Raw genomic sequence first — 22839 nt, forward strand, 5'->3', positions numbered from 1 at the left:
GAAGCACAGAAATTGTTATTAATTGCAGTTGCCTCCTCTTTCGTTATTCTGAATCTGATTGTTATAAATGATCTGATGTAATGAGTTTCGGGTGTGCAATATCAAATGCATCTTACAATGCACGACCCGCACTGGTATGTTTTTTTGGATGTAGCGAATGAAGTACAGTGTGGTTTATGAAGCAATGTAAATAAGTTTGTTCAGTGGCACAGAAGACTTCTGTATTACAATGAGAAGTGAGAGTCAGTATTCAAAAGGACTTGTCAATCAAAAATGATCATTCTGCATCGAGCAAGCCATCAGGAAGTTGATTAGGACACACATCAACATCTAATCAATCAATTCCAGTGGGAGTATTTACCTATCTGTCGCTGAATGGGATGCTTCATTACGTCCCTTGGCCGGACTATGAACAATAAAGGAGTACCCGTTGTAATTAGAAAATGCAAATAAGGTGTGAATTATTTGCAGCAGGTAAATAGAAGACCAGCTCCCAGAGGAAAATGTGTTTGTATAAAGCACTCTCTTCCATCTAACGTCTCTGCCTCGAAGCTGAAACAGGCGCTTGCCTTGGTCAGAAAAGCATAGAGGTCTTTACTCGGCATACAATCATCAGCAAAGTTGCTTGTATTGTGACCCGTTGTTCCCTCCCCTCCAGCATGCATCAAATATTGCTATTAATCCAAATGTCATTTCTGTTCCTCCACAGCTTGTTTGTGGCGACAGTGGATGACGGGCATGGTCAGATTGGCCAGACTTTTAATAGACCGCCTCCAGTTTGTTTGTATTGAAACAGACTTCTTCTGAGCTGTTCTTTTTTTTTTCCCCCCTTCCCCCTCCCCCTTTGCAAGTGATTGTGTCTGTCTGAATGACGCACTTTTGGGGTTATGGTCACTGACACTAATACCCTTTTCACGTATTTGTGGTTAAATCATCCTGCATCCGTATAATGCGGACAAGGCCCAAAAGATCATGTTCGCATACATCTTGGGGGAAAGTCGATGCTACTTTTACGCGTTTTACCCATTTTGTGATGATGTACTACGATACTCCTTCAACATTCATACTTGCACACTCGCAGTCTTTGAATCTGCCGATGAAGGGAAATCCATATCTGAGGAAACACATGCCATGCAGCGAGTGTCTGAAGAGTCAGATAACCTTAGATGTGGACTTATTAGTGCAAATGCAAATCTTCCATGTGTGTTCACGCAAAGAAGTTTTTAGTTTTATTGTGCTGCTACTATATCCCTGTAAAATCAATGTCATAATAATGCAAATAAATTTGTCGGTGATGAATATCTGGAGGCTAGAATTTGTTAAATGTTACTCTTTGGTGCTGGTCGAAGGATGTTCCATGCAATTGGAGAGGTCACAATACCTGTTGAATTACACAGATTCATAGGTAGTCATGTGGATAGATAGATAGATAGATAATAGATATATAGATAGATAGACAAAATAGAGTCATTGAACTCAGGGAGGTGCATCTCACCTCCCTGTTGAACTCAAGTCAATGTTTTCATACAATTGCTCACATTGCTCACACTCACAGGATTATACTTGTCTACTAGGGAAACATAACGACTGTGAATCACACAGGAGTCAGGTGACCTCAGTTTTCCAAAAGCATACAGATTCAAACTATAATTGTAATCCTGTAATCACATTTACCTTTGACTGCTGCAGGCTTTCAGCTTTGTTCTGTCTGTAATAACATTATATCCCATGCATGGAATTGGGCCACTAGCTTGAAGGGCAGTCTTCAGTTTGAGGGAACTGGCCACAATCCCTGTTCACATTTGTAAACTAAGATCAAGAAATGTTAGCAACACTGATGTTACGATACTATCATAACTCTAAACCATGACACCACTTATTAGCACACCAGCAAGATTTAGCTGCCTGTAATGAAAAAACAGTATTGAACTGTTTGCAACTTGCAGTTGACCAAAATGCGTTCTTTTATGTTTAAATGTCATACTTTAACATTTCAATATCAATCAAAAGTTTCTAATGAGCAAAAAATGTCCACATGCCTTTCCCAACATAGCAACAACTACTGATGATTTCATAATATAAATCATGAATATGAATATGCGTGTCCATTAGAAAGCATTGAGTATTGCAGAATTAAGCCATATTTACCAAGGCTCTTCCCTTGTAGTCATCAAGTGCTCTTCCGACAAGCTGAAAAGGATGAAATATGCATGCTGCAATGCAAGATATTTTCGTGGCATGAAATTTTCACGAATTGGAGCTCACAACTTTTTTCACAGCATGGAATTTTCGTGAATTTGCCATTGGCATTCAGTACATACATGTATAGTGTAGACTAGAACTTTCACATGGAATTCAATATTGTGAATCTTGGCTCTTATGAAATTCTCGAAATTTAAATGCATACGAACATTGGTGCTTTTACAGTAGCGAGCCCCCTTTAATAAAAATATATCATGTGTAAATGGGGTCTGTATGCTATACTGATAAGACTGTAGAGTTGTGTTCTAGAATGTGAAATAGGTCAGCCCAGTGAGTCAATGGGAGGGACAGGTCATTGGTATGTGAGGTATGCCACTAGGCTGGTTAATTCAAAAGGTCAGCCCTTGAAGGCACAACCTCCCCTCCAGGGGGAGAAAAAAAAGTTGGCCCTGCTCACATCTGAAAAACAGCCGGTTTGAGAATGTGCAAATGCTGCATCAGATGGAGGATGGAAGCAAAGGAAAGTCGTGCTGTGTCGCTATTCTGTCACTGCAGAGCAATGAACCCAGGAATGAGATTTCAGAGATTAATTCTTCCCTGGCACATTGTGTACTGCAGGGAATAATTTTCCTGGTATCGCATCGCAATTTGCTATGCATTTTTACACCACTGCTACACAAACTAACTTTTGTATAGCAGTTTTCTTCCATAGAAGTGTACAGGATACCATGTGAAATATTGTTCATCAGCTGAAATTGCTAATCAAATTTGAGTTTGAAAATTATTCCCTGTACTGTTAATTGTAAAACGTGCAGTGCAGTAGTTGTTTGTTGTAATCAGTTTCAAGCCTTGCAAGGCAATTTTCACATTTCTCCGAGCTTCTTCTCCTCCCCCCCCCCCAAAAAAGAAGTGAATACAAACTAGATACTAATTTTGGCAATGGCGTAGCTATGAGAATGTTCATGATATAGCTTTTCCGTCAGCTGTCCTCACTATTCAAAGTTTGTACTGTCAGTAAATTTTAGGTCAAACATTTGTGTTTTTCTCACTTGAATAGCGTACAATTCAAAATGAACACTATTGATGGCAACAAATCGGTTTGTGTAAGCCATACAAAACCTTCACAAGGAACTGTGGGCTTCAGTTGAGCTTAGATAGGTCAGGAATATGAAAAAAGAAAAGAAAAAAAAGAAACAGTATTTTGGAGTAAATCATTGAGAATATTGCCAACTGGTTGAAATATGATATTCCATCATCCCACACGACATGTTAGCCTTGTGATTTACGTCTCCACTTGTGCTGTTGACAGTGCAGATTTGTTGGGAGTGCTACAACCTCTGCATTTTCTAGTGCCTCAAAAAGAATCGGAAAAAAAAAATCATTTAATTTGGGATTTTTGTTGTTGTTACGCAGATGTTGTTATTTAGTAATTTACTTTTATCCAGTTTCTTCTCTATGCCTCTGTAGTGCAGTCAGTATTTCAGACAGTATTGATATGAAACATTTAAGTTCATCCTGTTATGTTAAGATAGTGGTATTGCTGTACAAAACAAACATGAATTTGAGAAGCTTAACAAGATATTTTTCCCATTATTTGATCATAATGTGTTCTTATTGTATCCATGCATAGCATATTGCATGGTTCTCTTTCCATTATCCTCTTTATAGAGCTACTGCTTGACTTCCTGATAAACATTGCTATTTGTAATTCCTTATATCAGTTGAACATAATGACAATGACTGATAATAACAGCAATGATTTGATAATGATGACTGATGACACTAAATGTCAATGACAGTGATTATGACAAGCATATAGGAGTGATTGTAATAACAAGGATTATGACAAAATCAGTCATTCTACTGAAAACAATGACCAATTTTAATTTTTTAAAAAATTAAGATTTTATCATGTAGCGCATATGCCTACTTCTAAATGAAAGACTTATTACATTTTACAATGACGTTGTGGTAATTACAGTGATATCGACAATGATAAAGGCTATCTTGACTATAATGACAAGAATTTCAGTATGCAATGAGGAAAAATATTTATTTTTTTTTTGCCACTTGTAGATGGTTGGACTCAAACAGATCGTTGCTAGAGCAGGATGTGGCGGAAAACGACACGCTGATGCTGCGCTTCAAGTACTACGTGTACTATGACTTCCCGCAGCCGGGCAGCACGGATGTGGAGCACCTGAAGAAGAACGCGGTCAGGATCAACCAGATCTACGAGCAGGCCAAGTGGTCTATACTCAGGGAAGAGGTGGACTGCACAGACGAAGAAATGATGATGTTTGCTGCATTGCAGGTATGTACTCACAGACAGACAGACAGACAGATGTAGCCGACAAGTACATACATACATACATGCATACATACATACACAACAATGTACTGTAAAACCAAAAACATTTGCAGGATATTAAATTCCATTTAGTTACTCTTCACAGGTAAAGATGTACATGTAGCTGTAGAACAGGCTCATACTTACGTATGTTGTGTACATACATACAGACATACACATATGTACCTCATGTAACATGCCATTGGACAAACATACAAGCGTACCTAAAAATGCGCAACAGTTTGCCAATGAGATACCAAGGAATAATTAACTTTCATGGCATGGGAAAGTGAGAGTTCCCAACCACTCCCTTTGCCTTGAGTATGCATAGTGAGGTCTGTCTTTCTAGAACAAATTTGGGAAATCTATACAGGCGTCTATTTTGAGAGTCAGTGCCCTTGCTTCCACGCTACAGGCCGTACTTTAGCTGCCCCTCATACTTGGAATTCAGCTTTTGAAGACATCACTCCTTATCAGAGATTCCTCACTTTTCAGGAACATCTCCCTCCCCCTCACCTGGTTGCCATGGCAATAGGATCGTGCTGTCGTCAGAGTAATTCCTCTCAAAGTATTTTTCCCCTCCCCGTACTATGCATAGAGATCATAGAGATTTGTGTGCAGGGATATTCTTTGTAGATCTTTAAAGGGGAAGGCTAGTAACTGATCAGTGGGAATCAGTGGAAATGCTGGGAGATGATTGTTCCAATCCTTATGGGATTCATTCAAGAGTTCATTGTATATCTATTGTTGTGTGAAAATGATTTGCTTCAGAACGGTCACATATTCAAGTAATGTGCAGATTAATGCTCCGTCACTGACCAGGGACGCTAACCTGGAAGCATTAAACTGCACATTACTTGAATATGAGACCATTCTGAAGCAAATCATTTTCACACAACAATAGATATCCAATGAACTCTTGAATGAATCACATAAGGATTGGAACAATCATCTCCCAGCATTTCCACTGATTCCCACTGATCAGTTACTAGCCTTCCCCTTTAAGGATAATGTAGAGACATTGTGACTTTCACATAACTATTTGAGAAATCAGAAAGACTTTACTCAGAGAAATTTGCAAGTAAGGTATTACATTCAAAGTTAGCAGTAGGTCATAAACAAATCTCAGACAACATTGCAGCAGCATGTCAAAGACAGTGATTTTAAGGTTCCCATTCACCCTGTCATTGATAAATGTAGGCCTATGGCTGTCATTTATATTCATCATGTCATGTTTATTAGAAAGTTGGAGACTGTTCAACTTTCCTGAGTATCTTGTCTCTGATATGCTAGAATACTCATTGATAATTTGAATGATTTAATTTCAGTAGCATATCAAAAAGTGTTTAGCAGTGGAATTGTTGAGATAGGTCCAGATATGGCTGATTATCCAGTTGGGATGAATATGATTTCACAGCAGTTAGTGAGATATTGCTTTCACCCCCCACCCCCCATACACAAACACACAAGTGAGGGCTAACAACCTTATTAGTAAGCTGGAATAGATCCTTCAAGGATTGTCAAAACTTGTATACCAGAAAGAGCCCATTTATCAGATTTGATTCTCTTTTGGGGGAAAAACTCATTTTGTGCTGAGCTTACCATAACAAACAAATGTTCCCTAGGGGTGATTTCTGTTTCATATCACTTGGGATTAAATTTGTTTGTGGATGCGAAGGATATTTTGTTTCTGTCGGGAGGAGAGCAGAGTGCACTGATCCCAGTTCTTCCCGTCCATAAGACAAAAATTTGTGTTTATTTGTGGGGCAGCACTTTAAAGAATTGCAGAAACTCTTGGCGTTTAGCAAGGTTTAACATGTATGCATGTAAGGCCTAGACAAAAAGATAAAAATAGGTTCTGAGAACAGGATTTGCCAGTTGAACCACCAACAGGTTGTGATCCTCTATGTGGAAATTACAAAACTGGGACTGTATACTAGGGTCGTTAGAAGATATTTTCGTATACCCAGTTTCGGTTCTTCCAGCATGCTATATAGCCTGTAAGGTTAGAGTTTTTTTGGGGGTGAATGGTAATGAAAGTGGGAAGGGGGGGGGGGGGAGGAAGAGAAAGGGATTGTATGCAAACAAACGAAAGGGCATTGAAAAAAATCTTTGCCCTCAGCAAATTTCAAGAGTAGGGAGAGCAAGTGATTTCTATAGCTGTCATATATTGACTGATCATACTTTTTCATGATTCGTCCTGCGTGTTTAATTGAATGTCAAAATGGACAAGAGGGGGAAAAAGTGTATACAATGGAAGGGTTCTGATCTCGATTTCCCCTTGAGAAGGAAAATTTGACCAAAATCCAGGGTTGGAAAAAAAAAAGAAAAAAAGCTTGTTTGCAAGAAATAGACAATGGATTAGTGTGCCCTGTAGGAGGAAGTGTGAGAAACAAAATGTTATTATGACTTTTTTGGTTCTTTATCGAGGACCATTATAATTCTAATGACAGGTCAGGTTCTCGTATTGAAATTTTCAAGAATAAAAAAGAAAAAGGGGGGATTTTCTAGCCCTTTCATTCAAACTCTGTCCAAATCCCTCTATTAAAGTTTGACAAGAAGTGGCATTTGGCTGGACACTGCCATTCATCAAGCTTAAGGTTATACTTTGGAACAGCTAAGTTTCTGAAAGTTAATAAGAAAGAATAAGATGGATACTTCTTGTATTTTTCATTAAACGTTTAATGCTTATTCCAGACACCTGACCATTAAGTGTTTTTTTTTCCCATCAACATCCCTGTTATAGTCTGATTGATTTGAAATTTCCATTGTTCCATGCAACAGTCTTCGAAAGCCAGCCTCAGAAGCAGTCCTTGGCTTGTAGCAATCATATCTGATTGGAATTTACCGGTCTTATTTATGTCCTAGCCTTTCTGAAACCTATTAATTATTTTTAGTGAGGACAGTAGATGAGACACTTGTAGACTCATTTGTTTTCATGTTATAAATGTTATGATATTAAATGTGTGTGCAGTTCAAGTAGACCAGTTAGAACTACTTCACATTCATTCAGATTTGAAACAACCCAGAAACTCAATTGATTTTCCATAACTGCAAGAAAATTGTATTCAAAATCCTATCTGTCATTTTAGGACATTACCACTTATAGTCTGTGGTGGGTGTTGGTGTACATGTAGAGCAAGTTCAGGGGTTCTTGTGTAGCAATTTTTTTTGTTTTGTTTTTTTTTTTTTTGCTCAACGGAATCTGGATTGCATGGGAGTATGCGTAACAACCACTTTGGGCAATATTCAAAAATTAATTCCTTCACTTCCTCGAGTTTGGGTTTGCTGTCTGTGAGCTGAAGCTATACCTGGACTTTAAGGTTTACTTTTGACGTTACTTCCCCTTTCTATTGTCGTGACATCCTTTGGCGCTATTCTCAGTGCCACAAAGGTTTTGCCCTGGGGATTGGAATGACTGTTTACCGAATGGTATTGTCACACAGCTAATTAGGCAGTGGGGCCAGTGTTGTGACAATAAGTAGATTAACAGGTGACTTTTCTCTTGGTTTACGTTTTCGCCCCCTTTGCACTTTGTGTCAAGCTTGCCCGTGCTTTCATCGAATCTCAAAGACAAACTTGCCGACACACTTGTGCTGCAGTTTAAGAAAACTCATTCGCAGCCTATTAACGATAAAGCAAGCCCAGTTCTTTGTCACTGTATAAACTTCCATTGGGGGTAAATTTTCTTTGAAAATAATCTTTGATGATCCCTGTAGTGTGAAAAGTTGAAATGAAAAGTGTGTGTGTGTTTGTGCTGAGTTAAATCTTTGCTTCAAGAAAAGTCTACAATTGGAGCGATCATTCTACCTGCAGGCAAAACTGATCATCCATGCTTATTTTGGTACTTTTTTTTTTTAACTTGACAGCTTTATATAATTTCATTCCGAGAGGTAAAGATCACAGAGATTATGCTAAAAGTTCGTAAGCATTTTTTTATTTTCTTTTGTAAAGCTTGGCATTACTGATTTCATAGATTATGAGTAGGAGGGACTCGGTGAAAGCAATGTTTTTCAAATGAATTTTCAGAGGTTAACCAAAATATTCATCAAAGAGCAAAGACTCTGGAAAAAAAATAACAACACTTCCCCACTTTACCTGAATTAGCCAAGAGGTATAGAGTTCTAGGCAGTTGAGATATGAGTGGATGAGAAATAAGTGGATTTTGGATGAGAAGATCCTCCCGAGCAAAGATGTCACCAGACACTGTTGCAGGCAGTGCTGAAAGCATTCATTAATTTTAGACATAAGCCAGGTGGTAAAGGTGACTGCCTGTAGAGAAGAAGAGAGAGAGAGAGAGAAGGATAAAAAAAAAAGAAAAAGAAAGAAAGAAGGGCAATATGGCAAAAACCGACTGACGGTCTCAATTGGAAAACGCTGCCTGAAATGCCAGAATAGTGCATGACTTGTCGGCACATCCATCAGGTGGTAGACTGTTTTGGCTGTAACATTAAATTGCTCCAAGGATTGTTCGCTCTCTCTCTCTCTCTCTCTCTCTCTCTCTCTCTCTCTCTCTCTCTCTCTAGTTCTTTCTCTCACCACCCCACCCCCACCCTGCCCTCGTCAACTTGTGGTCATATTCAGAATTACCAGGTCATTCACAGAACAGTGCACTTTCCAAGCTTGAATTCTCATCCTCTTAAATGCAGTTACAGAATGAATGACCAGAAATTAATGCATGATACTGAATGCAATTTTGCAAGCAGTGTTTGTGCTTGGTCTCCACTCTCATTCACTCCCCACTTATACATATATGTACATCTAAATCTGATATATTGTCTTTGTCCATAGCAGTTGTTAGTAAGCTCTTTCACTTTCTGCAAAATATCTTCCAAATATGGCTTGCTGCTATCAGAACTGCAAGGTCAAATAGTAGGCCTACTACAATTGGTATCACCACTCAGTATGGATTCAGCAGCTCGTGAAGCTTTCACAAAAATTTCCCCTACAGTTCAAGCAAATGCCTATGACATTAAATGATCACAGAGATATGCACATGAGTCTAGTATGTGTGACAAATATGTTCCACGAGGTTCATGAAGTGAAAGTTACAATGATATGAGATGTTGTGTTAAACTGCGACAAGCTGGTCTATCCCCCCCCCCCCCACCCCAGCTTTCCATAATGATATGCATAGTAGGGCTTTTGTTTTGAAGGGCACTTTTAGGAAAAGTAAAAGCCATTTCCATGGACATTAATTGTGCAATGAGATTTTAAAAAATCAGATAACACATATGAGCAACTGACACATAGTGTAGAGTATCTGAATGCAGCATATCAGTATATCATATGGTGATCAATGAAAATAACAACTTCAGGACTTGTGACCTTTCACTGCTTGTGCTTGTTTATGCATCAAGAAACAACATGACTTTTATTATGCGAAGAAGTGTCATCTATGTGACAGGGTGTGATTTTATCATATTTGGTTGTCTGTGACACATCTAGTTTTTCCTATCAGAGTAAAGGCGGAAGAATTGTTCATCAAGGAAATGCTAGATAATTCTTGTTGCGCTTCCTGTAGGACATTGAAAGCGGAGTGTTGCAGAAAATTATCTTAAGTAGCCTCATGACCAAGAATGGTCGTTTTGAGCTGCCTATAGGATGTCATCGGAAATGAAACGTTTGGGACGAGATGATTTAAATGGTTATAACTTTCACATCAGTCTCTTCACGTGATAGCACTTATCAAAAGAATGCAGCAATCCATTGCTCGCTTTCATGTAACACTTGGTAGCTGTTCTCTCTTCTTTTTCTTGTGCACAAGGTAATGCAATATGAAGAGACTTTAAGGGATGAGATAATGGGCCAAGTTTGATCACTTATCATGAAAAAAAAAATGCAAAACTGGAGGGCATTGGTTTCTGTAGATGATGGTACTTCATGCAATGTCATGGTCATCCTCCTGCCTGAAGTTGGCCACACATATAATGATATAAAAACCTTTAGAGGAAATAAACATTCATGGGGATGGGATGGTGGGACAGTTGTGCAGTTTAATAACTGCAAAATTGCTCCAGTATTATCAAAATCCTGTGTAAACAAAACATTAAGAGTGCAGGGTTAGTTGTGTCATTAACTGGGGGAGAACATTCCAGTGAGTTGGCACAGATTTTAGTGGAGTAGAATATAGTGGCAAATTGCCATATTTGGATAAAAAGATATCGTTGCAAAAGGGATAATGTTTACTTGGGTAGGTTGTTTGGGTTTCTGTTTTGTTTTTTGGTGTGTTTGTTCGCTTGTTTGTTTGTGTTTTTTTTCTTTGTTATTTGCTCAGTGCAGTGAAATGACTTGTGTGCTTTAAAGTTACTTGTTGATCATAAATGATGGCTAGTGCTAAGTATTGAGACTAATCTTGCCTTTGTATTGTAGTTTTGATATGAATGTCTGGGCTAGGTGGTATTCGTCTAGTCAGTTCCCGTTTGTCACAGTATGTGTAAACCTAGCACCGTTGGTGTCAGGGGAAATCATATCAAGGTCATCAATGGAAGAGATTTCACTACTGTCAGATTTATCTCTGCCTTCATGCTATTCATCACGGTGATTACTCGTCATGCGCATGCTCTTTGACGTCGGCCCTCCACATGTTTGTCCACATACAACGCATCAAGCCATGTACAAAATTCCCGGTAGAAATCAAAGCAGGGTGCTTCCAATTTTGTAATCGCCAGCACGTGCAATTCGCCATAATCAGTTGTGCCCATAATCATCCAGTATTTGATTAGTATTTTTCATCATTTTTTTTTCTTTTTCTTTTGATTAATCTCTCTCTTTCTCTTTTTGCTCTGTCTTTCATGTTCGTCCAGCTCCAAGTCAGCATGCAATCCAAGAATCCCCAGTCGGAGGTGGACGGCCCCACAGAGGGCCACGACGATATCGACAAGGCTCTCACCAACCTCCAAGTCTCGTTAGAGGGCTCTTCCGTCTCACCGGGACATGTAAGTTGGACACCTCTACCACCTCCCCCCCCCCCCCACCTTTGCTCTTTTCCCTGAACAAAGATATACTGTAAAACGAGGAATGTTTGCAGGCATTTTAATTTCGCAAATTTTGCGAGAGCTAAGATTCGCGAAATTAAGATGCACACGAAAGTTCATGTCTCCACTATACGCATTGAATGTTAGAGGCATCTCGTGAAAATTTCATGCCGCGAAAAAGGCCCTCAGCTCCAATTCGTGAAAATTTCATGTCGCAAAAATATTGTTTTACAGTATGAAAGTCAGAGGTCCTTGTTCTTTCTCACTGTTTTTTTGTTTGTTTTTGTTTGAGAGTAAATGCGTATAATAAGCAATACAAGTAGTTAAGTTAGAGTCACACCTGGGGCCCGTTTCATAAAACTTGTCATCAGTGACAACTGCCACATTTCTATGACAAATTTGCTCTCAGCCAATCAGATGCAAGGATTTCTGTAGCTTGTCACATCTATGACAACTTGTCACTGATGACAAGTTTTATGAAACGGGCCCCAGAATGGGATAAAATGCCAACTCTACCAAAAGTAGCTTGGAATGTATTTGCCTAAGTACTAGTTGAGTATCAGACTATTCTGTGTATTTGGTAGCATTCACTTCATTTGTCATGTCTGCATATATGCAGCATATGTATGCAGCAGTAGTATACAAGGAAATCCATGGCTGAATATATGCTCTCATGGCAAATTCTTGCAGCATCTTGTTCCAGAGAGTAGCAGTGACCGCTTGAAGTTTAGACTGTAACATTTGATTCAACCAGACTAGAAGTGGTCAATCATGACATTTATCATAGAACAATCAGCTTTACTTGTTCTGGCTGACTGGACATGCTCTGGTTTAAAGGGACTGTACAGTTCTGGTTGAGGTGAGGATTTAGCTTTTAATGTTTTGCAAGATATTCAGAAACCACTATTAGATGTCAAAGAGCATGCAATTCTAAGGGCTCTAAAAAGTTTATTTGATGAAAATTAGTTTTGAAATGGCTGAGATATCCAAAAACAAGGTGAAACAAAGAGATCCTAATGAAAGGCGTGGTCTGTTGCCTTTTATTATTATCACTTTTTTTTCTATATCTCAGCCATTTGAAAACCAATTTTCATCAAATAAATGTTGAATCCTTCTCAAAATTACATGCTCTTTCATATTTCATAAGAGGTTTCTCATTATCTCACTTAAAATGTTATAAACCTGGATCCCCACCTCAACCAGTACTGTACAGTCCCTTTAATCAAAATATCAGACATCGTCCTTTGCAGTGGGTTTACGGAAAATCACCTCTGATTATCAAAGTTGCTTGAGGGAGTAAAATTTTGGTGACGGTACAGGTCCTATCACCACCATGCCCATTGCATGTAGGAGGAGTAGAGGTCCTGATGGGCTTTCAGTTTAACTGTGCCAGTATGTTAATTATCTTAACATTCCTGTGGCCGTGATATTGTTCTTTTATAACATATGATGTCATTTACTATAAAGCTTGATCTTGTCAAGGCATTAGTTTCGGGCACATCCATCACATGTTTGGAGGGGGACAAATTATTTTTGGCAGGTCACCACCTGGGTCTGTCATGATTATGAATCAAGGCCTTGTTTTAAAAAAAAAAAAGGGGGGGGAGCAGGTTGCACTTGGTAAATTTTTAGCAGGGAATAGGAGTCAGGCTGACAAAAAGTGACAGGTGACCTTCTAGAAGCGCTTTGCCGTACCCGTTGTCTGCTGCCCTCAGGGTCCTTCTTGGAGGGAGGGGTGTATTTGGAGGACGACCAGCTTTCAAACCTCACCGAGGAGGGCTTGCAATCTGGATGTCTGATTTGCGTCCGATTTGCGTGTTTGATAAAAGGATTTGGTGTAAATTTGAAAACAAGCATGTATATTTCTCCAGTCATGGCCACTGGCCATGTATGTGCTGCTGGTATGCAATGATACTGGTGTCAGATGGTGGTCTTAAGTAGATAAAACAAGAGTTAAACAGCTCACTTTTGGCATGCCATATCAGTCATGAAATTCATCCCTATATTTGTGTAAAAGTGACACATATCAAATTCCAAGTACCTTACCATCACTGGGTTACCTTTTGCAATGGTGATTTCCTCAGATGTTCAACCATCATCATAGTAGTGCTCAAGATATCTTCAAGATGTCCACTGGACACACGAACACACACACACACACAGACACACACAAAAGTAGGTTTTTCATTTTAAAAGAAAAAGTGATACCTCATGTACACATGATATTTGTTGATTGTGCATTGCACATGCCTACTAACCTGGCGAACTGTTTCCCACATAAAAAATAAAAACCATTCATATTCTGAAATATGGTGCCTTTGGCAGCCCAGCTTGCAGGTTCCTGGTGTAAAAAAAAAAAAAAAAAGGGGGGGGGGGTATTCTGTCTTTGTTTTGCGGGGGATAGTGATGAATTCCAAGGTAGGAATAGAGTCACTGTAGCCTGAAGTGAAGACTAATTAAATTACAACATTCTAATTCACGATTTGACAAGCTCCGTGAGTCAACCTGGGACATGAAACCACCTGAGCAGATTTGTTTTGTTTTTTTGTTTTTTCAAAGGAAAGAGGAAGACATTCCGTGCAAGTGAAGGCCAGAGTTGCTGAGAATATTGACGTTTTGTACTGATTTAGTGAGAGGAAGTTTGCTGAGAGGATTTTTTTTTCTTTTCTGATGTCACTTCCTGTCAATGGATTTAAAAGAAAAAAATACATATTATAGATGTTGCATATTATTATTAGAGAAGATTTACTTTTGAACCTTTTAGAACTTATGTCTCAAATTCCAAATCCTATAATTACATGTAATGATCATGCCTTCTTCTATGATGACGTTAAAGGGGGTGAAGGTTGTGTGTGTGTGTGTGTGTGTGTGTGTGTTGTGTGTTTGTGTATTATACATGTTTCTTTTTTGTATGTGCATGCATATGTGTAGGTATGTAGGCCTACAATTTTTCTATGTATGCGTGTATCTATGTACATATGTTTATATGTATTCATATATTTATTCATACATTTTATGCACTTAAGTATGTGGTATGTATGTATGATTACCACAAAAAGAAAAAAAGAATACTCATACAATATAGGAGCTTGATATGTGTATCCTAGCCCTCAATTATCTGAGAACCTATTAGGAATCATGTTTTGCGTGTCAGCTCGCCATGCCCCAAGATGCTTGTCTACAATTGATGCGCCTCGTGTACAGCGCAGACAGCCTTGTGGGAATGATTATATCAGATGTCGGGAAATCGATCATTCCCAATTTTGAGCTAATCTGGTTAATTGGCCCGACGAGCTATCAACATGGCTTAGCATCTGCCATCCAACATTCTGAGGTGACAAATTTAAAGTGCCCCTCCTCAAGTTCTCTGGCATCCATTGCTTCATTTGACACGAGACCGGGCGCGTTGGGGCTATTTGTGATGACTCTTGCACAATTTGCATAAGTTTTATGATCAATTTATGATGATGCACTATCAAAATCATGGTAAATTCCTCAAATCTTTATGAAACTTTATTCTTTTTTGTTATTTCTCATGAAAGTTTTACATGTTTTGGTGTATATGACACTGAAGATGGTATACTGTAATGAATAGAGGAATCTACCTTTAAGATCAGTTGTTATGAATGAATATTTATGAAGTCAATGTGAAAGTAAAGCCAAATGAAATTGGGCTGACAATTACATGTAAGATCCCTCAGTCTGAGCATGCTTACATTCAGATATTATTAATTGATGAGTTTTAAGAAGCAGTGACCTAATTCATTCACTTTAATCACCAGTACGCTCTAAGTTGATTTCTCGCCCCTGTAGCAGCGGGGACTTATTCGTGTACAAGCTTATGGCTCTTGAAGGCAGAATTTAAAATGGTGATGGAGCAGACTGAATTCTCATACACTCCTGTAGCAATGAATGAATGCTCCATGTCGTTCAGTCTGCCGAGGTGATAGAGATGGGGCTTATGTCATGAGCTACGTGCAATATGGACAGGTTTGTTCCTTTAAGGTGATTATTTTTAGCTGCAGCATTACAATTTCACACACACAGACAGACAGACAGACAGACACACACCCACACATACATGTACATGCCAAAAAACTAAACAAACAAAATCCTCCCTCTTTGATGAAGATGTCGGTTAGATGAATAGCGTGGGGGAAAACGTGCTAAAAGTCAGCGCAGCGCTGGAGGCCGCGGACGTTGAATACAGGGCTAGACTCCCAAGGCTGGCAGACACAAAAGGTCCGATTCGATGAGCCAAGGCCGGAGTATCCTCTGTGATTGTGTCAAGCAATTTCTGTAACATGGCAGGCGAGGATTTTGCATCCTGATTTTTTTTTTTGGGGGGGGGGGGGTAGGAAGGGGGAGGGGGAGCTGAGGGGTGTGCAAAGGAGAGAGAGCAGGGGAAACGAAACCTCTGTATGCTAGAGTGCTGTTTGATTCATGTCTAACATGACGGGGCAAAATAGCGCAAGCTGCAACAAAGAGTGATGCATTTGATAAAGACTTCATTTCTTCTGTTTTCAAGGGGAAATATAATGCTGGACTTTTTAATGCTGGCTTTTATACACTGAAAAAAAAAAGTGACAAAAAATGAAACCTCGGTGTAGTTAGGGGAAATTTTACTATCTTCAATGCATCCTATAGTGTCTTCATGATTTTGTTTTGGGCTGTAGATTCTTTTAGTCCATAGATAGCAACCCAGTGGCAGGACAGGTACACTGCAACAGTAATTCCAACTTTGCATTGTTGACATTGGAAGAAACTGTCAGAAAAAAGGGGGGTAGGCCCAGCTCCTTTGGGTCTTAAAAAACAAACTTTGAGGAAGTGTCTAACATTAAATCAATGGATAGTAATTTTCTTTCTCAGTTGTGTTGTGTTGAATTATGACACGAAAAAGGAAGTGCTGAAAACCACAATGAAATTGTATACCTCGAGCAACACTTACAAAAATGTGTATGCAGGGTGATAGTAGCAGTATACTTTTTCCAAAAAAAAAATTGTGATTTTAATCATCTACTCATATTTGGATTGTTGAGAAATGATTGTGTTTAACCAGTAAGCCTTGTTTACATACTAAAATCTTCTTATGTGTCAAATGAAGAAAAAAGTGCAATTTTTTGGCAGGAGGCTTCCCATTATTATTTTCAGTTTCAAGGGATTATGGTCATCATCAAATTTGAAAGATTATTGAGTATCAAACCTTCATATTAAGTGGACGGACATCATAACATCAAATACATCATAAATTTAATTCAGGTGTAATTGGGCGGTAAACAGTTTCAATGCATCCTGTCATTGCATCACAATTCAATTGGTCACGCTCTCCGAACGACTCCTAAATTTCCAGTGATAACTTGATTACATAGGACGAAAATGGCAATTCATCGCAATAGTTGCAAGGGGGCAGGCAATTATTAAGTCACAAATCTTGTGTCTGATTTCAATGCTGCCACACATTCTCCTCTTTCCCCCTCCCCCATCCCGATTATATCCCGTTAAAAATGTATAAGAGCCCCTTCAGTCGGACACCCGCAGCCCATTGTGCACGAAATGGAGCGTGGTCTGGCTATGCAATTATGAATATTGGTGGGAGACAGTGGGTTGAGGTAAAATGCTGATGAGCCTCAAAAACGATTTTGGAGAGTATGATATGATATGACCCGATATGGTGGAAGAGATCTTCGTACGCTATAGATGCGCCTGGTTGAATGACGGAAGAGACTTCAAAAGTGCTTGACCCATAGGGAAAGTGCAGTGATGCTCAGGCTATACAGGGATTTATGGAAGATCAGATATAAATCCACTTTGTTTGTGTGCTTATCAATTGTATTCAGATTTAGTCTGTGATGTCAAAGGGGCGTGCCTGGAATCCAATCTGATGAAGGACAGTTATGCAGCCGTTAACTTTGAAAGAATCCATTTTTTTCTTTATTTTGTTATCTTTGAACATTTTCCATTTTATGTTCAAGGGTCCATATCATCTCGTATTACAAGTTTGTGGAATAAAGTGTTTTTGGTTTTTTTTTTGTACAATTGCATTGTTTGATCTTTATTGAAAGAAGAATGTAGAGATACTGAGGACCTCATTTTCTTTTGTGGGTACAGACGCAATATATTTTTACATTTTCTGTCCCTGATGAAAATTCACATTGAGATACATTGTAGGTACATTATTGATAACTGATGGTACAGCAGTTTCAGCTTCAATGAAGAAAAGCCTTTTCCAGTATATTTGCCATTGTGATTTTTTTTATAGACTTATATATTTGGTAGTCAAAGGAAGATGAGACAGATGTACGTGTAATTGTGTTTAATTACTGTGTTTATAGCCTATTGATATGATATGATATGATATGTTATGATATGATATGATATGATATGATATGATATGATATGATATGATATGATATGATATGATATGATATGATATATGATATGATATGATATATATGATATGATATGATATATGATATGATATATAATGATATGATATGATATATCATATATAATGATATGATGTGATAACTGATATGTGATGGATGATACATGTATATCAATTTCTATCATATCATTAACATGTGTCACATGAGTTATGATCTGATATGATATGCTTATTGTGATATGATTGAGATTCATATTATTATACAAATAATATCACAAAACAGTATGATTGGAATATATGCTAAACCACCTGTATCACCTCTGTGCATTTTAGTTATCCTGTATTGGGTATGGAAGTCATGTGATGAAAGTTCGCTGCCCTGCGTGCTTGTGGAGCATAAAACTCCCAAGATCATTGCAAGTTCTATGACGGTTCTGTGATAGGTCAATCAAATTATATGGGTTATTTAATACTCTGGCTATCAGCCCTGCATTGTATCTGGATTTTATCTCTTACAAGTGCTTGCCAGCACCGCCCCCTCCCCTACCTCCGCTCAAATGATCACTTATCCTCTGAGCTTCTAATATAAGAGTGGGAAGGTTTTCATAATATGGAAGACCAAATTAGAGTATGATAAAATGCACATTTATCAGGATATTAAAGGAACGCGACTCGAATTTAACCAGTTTTGTTTATCTCATGTTTTCTTTCCTCTCTGCAGACGGACATCACATCAGTTCCAGAACTTTCAGGAATGCTAAGATATCTCAAGTGAGTATTTAAAGAGCTGAGATGGCTTCTTTTTTCTTGACTTCAATGTCAAAAGAACAAACAGACATGCAAAAAACAACAACACCAGCAGCACATAGTTGTGTCTCTTAGTAGTGCTTTTATCAGTGACATATGTGAAATAGTTGAGAGTACTTATTTCATTGTATGGTATCATTACCTCCACTTTCTTTGGATAACCTTGCAAATAACCTCGCAAATAACCTTGCAAATAACCTCCCAATATCAAAGTCCACTTTATAATCCTGGAGATCATATCATGTTACATCCATTGTCATGTCTAGCCCTACAAGGGTGCACATCATGATGATGTCTACTGTTCTGTGACAAAAGGCCCATTCACACACAACGAAAATCAAAATTACAATCGCGATCCTAATTTCGATTTTTTTTTTTCGACCGTTCATACACAGGGAAAAATCGCACTTCGCAGCAAGGAAAGAATGATCAGTGGCCAAATTGCGCATGCGCGAAACTTGCATGACCGAAGACTGACCCCGCGGTCCCAATAGAGTTTCACACGCGCTACGAACGATGGGATTAAAAATGCCGATTTCGGAATCTCGATCGTGCTCACGCACACAACGCTTGGCAAAATAATCACGATTTTTTTTGAAAAATCGCACTAATAGTGCGAGTTGGATCGCGATTAGGATCGCGAAAAATTAGTGAGATTTTTCTGTCCACTCAGGAAAAAATTTTGAAATTTTGATCGCGATAAGAAAATCGATTTTTAAATCTCACTTTTTCCCTTGTGTGTGAACGGGCCTAATGTTTCTGACAAGTGAACGAAAAACAACGCAAATAAAATTTGCCAAGGAACATCAAGAGCTGACTGGAACAAACTGCCTTCTCACTCAACAATTTACAAACTTGATTTAGTTGTGGTGTGTTTACAAATTTAGGCTTTCTCTGAGTCAGCATTGACCTCTGATTCATGGAAACTTGCCTTGGATATGCCATCAAATCAAGTGGCCCCGGAAAAGAGAGAGCCATTTCACTTCATTTCATAATCTGTCAGCACCTGGAAGATTTAATTAATGGTTTGGAAAGATCAAGAACATCTACCATACCAGCTCTAAAAGTGCCCTGTTGTAAATATGCACAATGGTATGGCTACAATGAGTGACCCATGGCCCTGGTCAGTGCCATTAAATTGGAATCAAATTCCATGACACGTTGTTTCAAACATGCTGCTGATTTGATATGCTCCTCACACGTGTTGACACACTATTGTGTGTCAGATAGTAGGCAATGCTGCCAAGTATCATATGTCCTGACCAGCATTTGCCTGTGAAATGATAGTGTGGCTGATGTACACTAATGTCAGTTGTGATGATAAAATGTTCTTAAAAGAAGATAGGATGAGGGGTTATTGGGTGAAATTATGGTAAGACAATGCTTAAGGCTTAGCAGACAATCATCACATTGCACTAAAATACTGCATTTTGGGCATCATGGATACACTTCATATGTAGGCCTACACATGTACCAGGAGGTACACAGTGATTGTCACATTGGATAAACTGGAGCATTTTCCTACTACATTGGTTGAATTTCACTGGTCCAATTTTTGCATGGCCAGAGTTCCTATGCTGGCATGTGGTCCCATTTAAATCATACATTGTACCTTACAGTCAGATCTATTGCTAAAAGTCTGCAGTGCTTTAAATGCCTATCGATAATGTATTGTGGTAAAAAGGAAATGTTCATGATTTGATGAGATTCAGGAGGGAAGGGGATACAGACATTTTGTTGTTGGATGGGGATTCTTTTTTGTTTTAATTTGAAGATTGGGATTGGTTACAGGAAATGTATTAGATGGTGTGAGGAAACGAGTTTGGGTTATGGCCTCATGAACTTGAGAGAAATGCTTAGACCTTGGTGGAAATAGCCGTGGATATTTATTTACCCGATGAAAAGCATCGATTAGTGCTTACGTGGACTGAAGAAAATAGAATATTGCAAGAGGAAGAAGTGGGCGGATACGGTGCAGGAAACGGCGATGTTTGTGTGGGTAGAAGGGAAATATGAGCGGGAGAGAAGAGAGGGAAGTATCGTTGACGGTATGCAGCAGGAAGAAAGGTAACGGACACCTGAGCGAGTTTGTCGTGGTTGTTAGTTTCCATAGGTACGCGTTCGAAACGAGATGTCGCACGGCACGTGGTCTCCAAATAAGGGTGGGATTGGCACTTCCTTCTAAGACAGCTCCTTGTTGTTTTTTTTAAATGACAAATATCTTGGAGATCAGGAAATAGTCACAAACAAGTTTACATAACAGTGATGTCATGTTTGTTTCCATAGTTACGGGTTCAAAACGAGATGTCGCGCTGCACGTGTTCTCCAAATAAGGGTGGGATGAGCACTCCTACGACGGCTCCTTTTTGTTTTTAAATGACAGATATCTTGGATATCAAGAAATAGTCACTAACAAGTTTGCATAGCAGTGATGTCATGCTTTTGGTTCCTCTTTCGGGTGTGGCAGAGGGATGAGTGGGAAGGATGGAGGAAGTGGAAGATGATAGGGATGGAGTGGAAGAAAGATGTGTCATGGTGGGGTTGGGATGATGAAGGAGGGGAGGTCCAGTGTCTCCTGCATCAGCTGGCGGCCTGTTTGCGTTTCGGAGTGGAGCCAAGGGATACCATGACTGGGGGGAGCATTGCCCTGATCTCAGGTGTCTTGAGCTCAGGGATGACACCGGAGGTTGTGGTTGAGACAGGAATCACATCAGTATCCATTGGGTGTGGCCCAAGTGGACTCTGTTCTCCACGGGTGGCCGTCATCCACATTCTATCCTTGAGACAATACAAGTGATAGGGTACTTTCATTATCTGCATTTTTATATGAGGTGAAAGTTTCTTCCAATAATGATATAGAATTTCTCAGTGGACTTTCTCCATCTTGATGTCAGGAAAATATGTCCGATGTTTTTCACAAGAAATGGTGAAGCTTATGAGAAAAATTAAATTTGTGCTTTGACCTGTTCGAAATCATGATTATTACAAAAAGCAAAATGGGAAATTCAGGACTGTATCATGCCCTCAATTTACTGGCGAATAGTCCAGTCCATGCAGCAGATCAATTTCAGACTCAAATTTGATTTCTGTGGAATTCTGTCATAGTAGTCTCAACAAGAGTTGCAGCATTTATTGCCTTGAGAGTAATCTGAGGATAAACAAGGTCAAAAAGGAACTCGGACCTAGATAGAAGTACATGTACAGTATGTCAAATAATTTTGTTGTTTTTGCTAGTTTGATGAGTTGACTCGCATTTCAGGGAAAATAAGTATCAGTCCTCTACACCATTATGCTAGGTGGAAAATTTAGACCATATCTCCATTACTGTATGTTCAGTTTAAAGATAATAAAAATTTTTGGTACCTCAAAAGTTTCCCTGAATTTCCGTGTTTCAGGTTAAAGTACCTTTCAAATAACTAACACTGTGAGACTTACTCGCCCCAAAGTGCTCTCATTTCTTAGTAATCATGCAAATAACTGCGACCAGCAGCCCCATACGCATAGCGTAATGGGGCTTCGCATTGTAGCATTCAGGATCATGACAGATTTAGTATCGCGGGTAAATATCAACTTAAAATCCAAAAAATTCTTCAATTTGAAGACTTACCAATTAAGCTGAAGTCTTGAAAACAGGCTTTGGGCAACGTTTGGTTCTGCCAATAGTCCCTTTTCTGTTCGAATTGATGACTGAATATGACTCTGTCGAGAGGACCTTGGGAGAGCTACATACACTGATTACTACGGCCAGCGCATACGCACACATCACATGCGAACAAATTTCAAATCCACGAACGGATAAGATGTTTGTGTGCGCATGCGCTGGCCGTCAATTCAGTGTAGCTCTCCCAAGGTCCTCTCGACCGAGTCACATTCAGTCATCAATTCGAACAGAAAGGGACCAAACGTTGCTCGAAGCCTGTTTTCAAGACTTCAACTTAATTGGTAAGTCTTCAAATTGAAGAATTTTTTGGATTTTAAGTTGATATTTACCCGCGATACTAAATCTGTCATGATCCTGTAAGCTACAATGCGAAGCCCCATTTAGCTATACGTATGGGGCTGCTGGTCGCAGTTAGCTACTCAGTATGCGTATGGGGCTGCACGCTGCTGGTCGCAGT

At 39.0% G+C, this 22839-nt stretch overlaps 1 protein-coding gene across 1 annotated transcript in view; it reads left to right on the plus strand.

Annotated features, from left to right (window-relative positions):
- LOC140230923 (fermitin family homolog 2-like) overlaps window positions 1-22839 on the plus strand; it is a 99672-nt gene that overhangs the window by 54494 nt on the left and 22339 nt on the right. The window contains exons 5-7 of the mRNA XM_072311066.1: window positions 4279-4516; window positions 11359-11490; window positions 18636-18685. Of these exons, the coding sequence (XP_072167167.1) occupies window positions 4279-4516; window positions 11359-11490; window positions 18636-18685 (420 nt within the window). The remainder of the gene's footprint in view (window positions 1-4278; window positions 4517-11358; window positions 11491-18635; window positions 18686-22839) is intronic.

This window comes from Diadema setosum, chromosome 1, assembly GCF_964275005.1.
Source record: "Diadema setosum chromosome 1, eeDiaSeto1, whole genome shotgun sequence".
NCBI lineage: Eukaryota > Metazoa > Echinodermata > Echinoidea > Diadematoida > Diadematidae > Diadema > Diadema setosum.